Source organism: Colobus angolensis, unplaced genomic scaffold, assembly GCF_000951035.1.
Source record: "Colobus angolensis palliatus isolate OR3802 unplaced genomic scaffold, Cang.pa_1.0 Scaffold88, whole genome shotgun sequence".
Classification (NCBI taxonomy): domain Eukaryota; kingdom Metazoa; phylum Chordata; class Mammalia; order Primates; family Cercopithecidae; genus Colobus; species Colobus angolensis.
The window spans coordinates 6,806,579-6,814,472 of record NW_012122709.1 but is presented as its reverse complement, the minus strand read 5'-3'; the positions used below and the strand labels follow the sequence as shown (position 1 = coordinate 6,814,472).

At 43.9% G+C, this 7,894-nt stretch overlaps 1 protein-coding gene across 1 annotated transcript in view; it reads left to right on the top strand.

The window, feature by feature from the left end:
* Nucleotides 1-7,894, top strand: part of RPGRIP1 (retinitis pigmentosa GTPase regulator interacting protein 1) — a 73,212-nt gene that overhangs the window by 18,767 nt on the left and 46,551 nt on the right. The window contains exons 5-9 of the mRNA XM_011930966.1: nucleotides 402-420; nucleotides 3,029-3,052; nucleotides 4,554-4,700; nucleotides 5,164-5,237; nucleotides 6,406-6,511. Coding sequence (XP_011786356.1) covers nucleotides 402-420; nucleotides 3,029-3,052; nucleotides 4,554-4,700; nucleotides 5,164-5,237; nucleotides 6,406-6,511 — 370 coding nt within the window. The remainder of the gene's footprint in view (nucleotides 1-401; nucleotides 421-3,028; nucleotides 3,053-4,553; nucleotides 4,701-5,163; nucleotides 5,238-6,405; nucleotides 6,512-7,894) is intronic.

Sequence of the window (7,894 nt, the reverse complement as noted above, 5' to 3'; positions counted from 1 at the left end):
GGTCTCGATCTCCTGACCTCGTGATCCGCCCGTCTCGGCCTCCCAAAGTGCTGGGATTACAGGCTTGAGCCACCGCGCCCGGCCAGGTCACACAATTTATAAGTGATATTCAAATCCAAGCCTTACAGCTCGGAGTCTATTCTTTTCCCAGTATTTCCCATTATTTCTCTATTAAGAGGAAGGCTCAAGCTCTGCCAGCTAAGGTGAAATAGAGTGGAGTTAACTTGTGTAAGGGTTAAGGTCCCCTACAAAGACCACAAACCAGAATTTTTGTGATTGTAATAAATGATTAAATTAGGAAGCCAAAAGCAGTCACAGGGGAAGGGAAGGAAACTAGCCTTTTAGCACTTTCTATGAGGGGCACTCAGTCCGGGATATTTACTGGCATTATATTTTCTAAGCCTGATGACTGCCCTCAAGGTAAGTACATTTAGCATTATCACACATTAGAAACTAATATCTGATTGGTGGAAATAGAGTTTCAAGGGTCAAAGTAACGTCAGCACCATCCTTTCATTGAACAAATATCTATCCAGTACCTGGAATTGCAAAGCACACAGATACAGAGATTACAAAGATAAGTAAGATAACATCTGCCTTCAAGGCGTTTATAGGAGTGAGAGAGCAAGTAAACAAATTCAACTATCCGTATGCAGAGTATGGGCAGGACACAAAAGAGAGAGTAGTAAGACTCACCAGTGGGTGAGGTGCTGATATGGCTTTGATGAGTGGAGGAACACCAGGGCTCTTGTCTCACGTGAATTAGATAAAACGACAGGGACACACATGGAGTGGCTTTAAGGAGCGGAGAGTTTAATAGGCAAGAAAGAAGGCAGAACAAAGACGGAAGCTCCCCTCTACACAGAGAGAGGAGTACCCCAAAGCCGAGAGAGGAGACCCATGTGCGGGGGAAAAGTGGCTGCTTATATGAGTAGGCAGGAGGAGGTGGTGTCTGATTTGCATAGGGCTCAGGGATTGGTTTGACCAGGCCTGTCACTCATGTAGCCTGTGGAAAAAACTGGCCCTCCTACCCTAACCTTCAAAGTATGCAAATACAGAGCGCCATGATGTTATACACACGTGGGGATTGGTGGGGGTGGCCATGTTGGCAGGTACACGTTGGGGCAAGGGCAGGAAGACGAGGGCGGGAATCGCCATGTTTGGGTGGACCCAGTTTCTAAAGACCTATATTTGCATATCAAAGGTTGCCTGCCTGGCTGTAAGAGCCGGGGCTTTCCTGCTAGACAAAAAACGTTTCTGGAGCTGCTTTAAAGGACGTGAAAACTTTCCAAGGACCCCTTTTTTCTCTATCTGCCTAAAATTATTTTTAATAACTCCTATAACAGTGCCAGATCAGAAAAGGATTAATGGCTCGGTGCCGTGGCTCGAGCCTGTAATCCCAACACTTTGGGAGGTCAAGGAGGGAGGATAACTTGAGCCCAGGAATTGGAGACCAGCCCAGACAACATGGCGAAACCTCATCTCTACCGAAAATACAAAAATTAGCCGGGCATTGTGATGTGTGCGTGTGTTCTAGCTACTCTGGAGGCTGAGGCAGGAGGATTGCTTGAGTGCTCAAGCCCAGCAGGCAGAGGTTGCAGTGAGCCGAGATCCTGATACCGCACTCCAGCCTGGGTGACAGCGTGAGAGACTTTGTCTCAAAAAAAGAAAAAAGAAAAGGATTGATAAAGGAATAGATTCGTGAGTTAAATACTGAAATGTTAAAAGATTAGCATGTGTTAATAAGTGTGCAAGAGAAGGAGGGGCTTTCCATGAGAGCAGAGGTGAGAAATATCAGGAACCTGGTCATGGAGAACACACTAAAGAATTTTTTTTCTTGTTGTCATTAAAGACAGAACATGCTAGGAATTTAGACTTTATGCTACAGACAGCAGAGAGCTGTGTGAAAGGGTTTTAAGCAAGTTGATACGATCAATTTTTTTTTTTTCTCTCAAAAAGATTACTTGGACTTAAAAAAAAAAAAAGATTGGGAGGCTGAGGCAGGTGGATCATCTGAGGTCAGGAGTTTGAGACCAGCCTGGCCAACATGGTATTTTAGTCTCTACTAAAATACAAAAATTAGCTGGGTGTGGTGGGGGCACCTGTAATCTCAGCTACTTGGAAAGCTGAGGCAGGAGAATTGCTTGAACCTGGGAGGCGGAGGGTGCAGTGAGCCGGGATTGTGCCACAGCACTCCAGCCTGGGTGACAGAGTGAGACTCTCAAAAACAAAAACTTACCTCTCATATTTGCTACAGTGATTAAATGAGATAATATATGTGAAATGATTATAATGATCATCATATAGCAGGTAATGAAACACATAGTAACATATAACACATAACAACTACTCAACTAATTATACCTGTTGTTATGATCATTATTTTTTTTTCTAAAACTGAAGAGATCTTTCTGAAGCACGCTAAGTAATAGTACCTAGTTTAAGATTAAACATTTTTCTTGGATAATCCACCAAGTACAATGCAAATGTGAATAAATGACCCTTCATTTTTTTTTGAGAAATGGTATGAATGATTGCAGTCACATACTACTTGGCAAGCTAGGGCAGGGGAAAAATAGCAACAATTAGTAAACAAATACACAAATTGACTTGTTTTGTGGGATTTTTATAATGTCTTTAAAAACACTAAGCATTGCCGGGCGCGGTGGTTCAAGCCTGTAATCCCAGCACTTTGGGAGGCCGAGATGGGCAGATCACAAGGTCAGGAGATCGAGACCATCCTGGTGAACATGGTGAAACCCCGTCTCTACTAAAACATACAAAAAACTAGCCGGGCGAAGTGGCGGGCGCCTGTGGTCCCAGCTACTCGGGAGGCTGAGGCAGGAGAATGGCGAAAACCCGGGAGACGGAGCTTGCAGTGAGCTGAGATCCGGCCACTGCACTCCAGCCTGGGCCACAGAGCCAGACTCCATCTCAAAAAAAAAAAAAGTTAAGCATTTATATTACAGTGATAAATATATCGTTAAATTGATAAATTAATAAAATAATAATAATTTCTTTCTTTCAGGCATACGAAACCTTGCTCCAGAAGGTACTTAATGAGAATTGAGTCTCCGTTTCTTTGTAACCAGAATAATCAAACTCAAAGAAATCTATGTTCATCTCCAAGTAACATAACACCAGAATTTAGCTAACTAAATCACTGTTATTATGTCATATAGTTTCTGTTAAAAATGATACTATTGCCAGGCGTGGTGGCTAAAGCCTGTGATCCCAGCACTTTGGGAGGCCGAGATGGGCGCATCACGAGGTCAGGAGATCGAGACCATCCTGGCTAACACTCCACTAAAAAATACAAAAAACTAGCCGGGCGAGATGGCAGGTGCCTGTAGTCCCAGCTACTCAGGAGGCTGAGGCAGGAGAATGGCATAAACCCGGGAGGCGGAGCTTGCAGTGAGCTGAGATCTGACCACTGCACTCCAGCCTGGGCGACAGAGCGAGACTCCGTCTCAAAAAAAAAAAAAGAAAAAATGATACTATTATCAAAAGATACTTATTGCACTGTTTTCATAAAAGTTGAAATGTGAGATTGGAGTTGAGAAATATTTGGCATAGTATTTTTAAGCCTATTGCTGAAGCAAATTATAGTATTTGCTCAAAACTTGAGTATTCTTCAAGCATGTGTGAAGTGATGAGATATAAACAAAGTTGTTCCCGGTGTTCTCAGATGGTCTTAAATATTTGGCCTTATTCACCACTGTGAGTGTGCTGCATGTGAAGCTGGGTGAATGTTTGTGCTTAAGAATCACCACTAAGACAGAGTTCCAAACGAGACCACCCAGCTGTGCCTCACCAGAAGAGTCCACCAGAAACACACAGAGAACTTCTAGAGTTAACATGTCACTTTTCTAGGTACAAACGGAGAAATAAATCATCATAAAAAAGCAGTCAAATAGCTTAGAAAGTGAAGGCAGCTTTGGAAGGTGACAACGAATTTAGAACTAGGGATTAATTTGAACCTTGAGAAAATTCAGGCTCAGGGACCAGGCACGGTGGCTCACGCCTGTAATCCCAGCACATTGGGAGGCCGAGGCAGGTGGATGACCTGAAGTCAGGAGTTCGAGACCAGCCTGGCCAACATGGAGAAACCCTATCTCTATTAAAAATACAAAAATTAGCCGGACGTGGTGGCTCGTGCCTGTAATCCCAGCTACTCAGCAGGCTGAGGCAGGAGAATTGCTTGAACCCGGTAGGCAGACGTTGCAGTGAGCCAAGCACCATTGCACTCCAGCCTGGGCAATAGAGCGAGACTGTCTCAATAAATAAATAACTAAATATAAGAAAAGAAAATTGAGGCTCAAATGATGAACTAAAATTGCCCAGAATGGAAAACCCTACCTACCAGGGAAATTATACTTCCAGAGAAATGCTAGGGTGAAAAACAGGGTAAACTAACAGTACAAAGTTAATACGCTATTAATCATAGTCATTCTTTGTGACATCTATTAGAGAATGCTAGGGTTGCTGGTGTCTGGAGACCACTCGTGCTGAGTGATATGACCATTCCTAGAGGTACTTTCCTTTTGCCCCAGAATCAGGGAATCCTGAGTGCAGCCCATGAGGCCCTCCTCAACCAAGTGAATGAGCTCAGGGCAGAGCTGAAGGAAGAAAGCAAGAAGGCTGTGAGCTTGAAGAGCCAACTGGAGGATGTGTCTATCTTGCAGATGACTCTGAAGGAGGTAAATAATAATAGTTGAAAGATACCATCTACATTTCAACTTCAGGGATGTTAGAAAGTGTATCTTAGCAACAATATGAGTATTGCATTCCTTCAAATGACAAAAACGAAGCTCCAAGTGGTTAAATCATTTGCTTAAGATTACACCATTGGGGGAAAGCTCGGCTTCATACTTATGTCTGTTTTCCAAAGTCCTTGCTCTTTCATAGTGTTTTGCTGCTTCCCTAACAGTAGAAACCCAGAGACAATGAAGACTTATTTTGGAAAATCCTCATTAATTCCAATGAAAGTTTCTAGCCAACCTTCAATTGGTTCAAGTCTTTCTAGTTGAATGGCTTCTCATAGACACTGGAGATGGCGATAGAAAGGCTCTCACCCACACCCTTCCCTGCCATGGAAAAGGGAAATCCTGTGCGGGGGAATAGATTTTTAAATTGTATCTCAAGGACTACTATCACTCTTAGTTTCAGGAGAGAGTTGAAGATTTGGAAAAAGAACGAAAATTGCTGAATGACAATTATGACAAACTCTTAGAAAAGTGAGTACCACATTTGGGTCCCAGAGCATTGTTACTATGAAATACGTTATAGAAAGTTCATTCCTAATACCTAGCATTAATAAATATATGGGGAAATTGGTACTCAATATTGTTAGTGAGAATATACATTGGCAGCCTTTTAGAAGGGAATTTAACACTATTAAAATGTTAAATGTGCATATCTTTTTTCTTTCCTTTTTTTTTTTTTGAGATGGAGTCTCGCTCTGCTTCCCAGGCTGGAGTGCAGTGGTGCGATCTTGGCTCACTGCAACCTCTGCCTCCTGGGTTCAAGCGATTCTCCTGCCTCAGCCACCTGAGTAGCTGGGACTACAGGTGCACACCACCACACTCAAATACAAAAAAAAACTAATTTTTGTATTTTTAGTAGAGATGGGGTCTCATCATGTTGACCAGGATGGTCTCTTGACCTTGTGATCTGCCTGCCTCGACTTCCCAAAGTGTTGGGATTACAGGCCTGAGCCACCGCACTCAGCCACTATTGTTATTTTTTGAGACAGAGTCTCACTCTGTTGCCCAAGCTGGAGTGCAGTGATGTGATTTCGGCTCACTGCAAACTCAGCCTCCCGGAGTTCAAGCAATTCTCTTGCCCAGTGTTCATAGTAGCTGGGATTACAGGCTTTTGCCACCACACCCGTCTGGTTTTTGTATTTTTAGTAAAGATGAGGTTTTGCCATGTTGCCCAGGCTGGTCTCCAACTCCTGACCTCAGGCCATCTGCCCGCCTCAGCCTCCCAAAGTGCTGGGATTATAGGCGTGAGCCACAGTGCCTGGTTCATAATCTTCTTTTTAAGTTTTCTAGCACGTTCAAACCTCACTGGCTTCTCTAAGGAAACAAGGCTGAGACCTAGCTTGACATTGCAAGGTTTATGGGAAATTATGAACACCATCATTTTAAAAAGTAGTTATTATCTTTTCTCAGAACATAAGCTTAAGGTTAGCGATCTCTATCAAATCTTGGCTGGTGTGATGAGAAATGGGAGAAAGGACATTATTTACTAGAGTGTACATACACATACTTCTGTTCTAGTGTGGGGAAGGAGGAAGGCAAGAGACAAGAGGGAGGTATTCTTAATGGGGCACAGTCAAGGAGAAAATGTCTTTAATTCTGTCCATGTTCAGACAGAATAATTTAGCACCTTTCTCTGCAGAGCTTCCATTAAAGAGAAGGTAGAGCTGATTCGACTTAAGAAGCTCTTACATGAAAGAAATGCCTCATTGGTTATGACAAAAGCACAATTAACAGACGTTCAAGAGGTGAGTTGCCATCATCAGCTGTGCTGATGAATAAGAGATTCATATTATTTTCTCCATTTTACATATAGGAAGCCACAATTCAGAAAGACTAAGTTACTTGTCAAAGGTCACACAATTTTTTTTTTTTTTTGAGGCGGAGTCTCGCTCTGTCGCCCGGACTGGAGTGCAGTGGCCGGATCTCAGCTCACTGCGAGCTCCGCCTCCCGGGTTCATGCTGTTCTCCTGCCTCAGCCTCCGGAGTAGCTGGGACTACAGGCGCCCGCCACCTCGCCCGGCTAGTTTTTTTGTATTTTTTAGTAGAGACGGGGTTTCACCGTGTTCGCCAGGATGGTCTTGATCTCCTGACCTCGTGATCCGCCCGTCTTGGCCTCCCAAAGTGCTGGGATTATAGGCTTGAGCCACCGTGCCCGGCCCGAAAATGAATTTGTTAACTCTGACATGGTTTATGTTATGTATCTGTATGTTTCCACAAACCTTTAATGAGATAAGAGGATTAGAATAAAGCAAAGGGGCACCTTCACTTTTATTCTTTTTTTTTCTTTTTTTGAGATGGGGTTTCACTCTGTTACCTAGGGTGGAGTGCAGTGGCGTCAGCTCACTGTGATCACCACCTCTCAGACTTAAGCAATCTTCCCACCTCAGCCTCCCAAGGAGCTGGGACCACAGGTGCACACCACCATGCCTGGTTAATATTTGTATTTTTTGTAGAGATGGTGTTTTGCCATGTTGCCCAGGCTGGTCTTGAGCTCCCAGGCTCAAGTGATTTTCCCACCTCACCCTCCCAAGTAGCTGGGACCACAGGCACACACCACCACACCTGGCTAATAGTTTCTATATTGTGCAGACAGGGTTTTGCCAGATTGCCCAGGCTGGTCTCAAACTCCTGGGCTCAAGTGATCTGTTTGCCTCGGCCTTCCAAAGCCTTGGGATTACAGGCGTGAGCCACCACCCCTGGCCTATTCTATATGCTGATATATTATTCTAATTTTTCACAATGAACATGTATTCATGCATTAATTTTATAATTAAAAATAACTGGAAGTGGTCTGGCATGGTGGCTCATTCCTATAATCCCAGAACTTAGGGAGGCTGAGGCAGGAGGATCTCTGGAGCTCAGGAGTTCACGACCAACCTATGCAACATGACGAAACCTCATCTCCACAAATTGTTTTGAAAATTAGCCGGCCGGGCACAGAGAATCACTTGAACCCAGGAGGCAGAGGTTGCGGTGAGCCGAGATCAGGCCATTGCACTCCAACCTGGGCAACAAGAGCAAAACTCCGTCTCAAAAAAAAAAAAAAGAAAAATTAACTGGGCAGCTGGGCACAGTGGCTCACACCTGTACTCCTATCACTTTGGGAGGCCAAGGTGGGCAGATTGCCT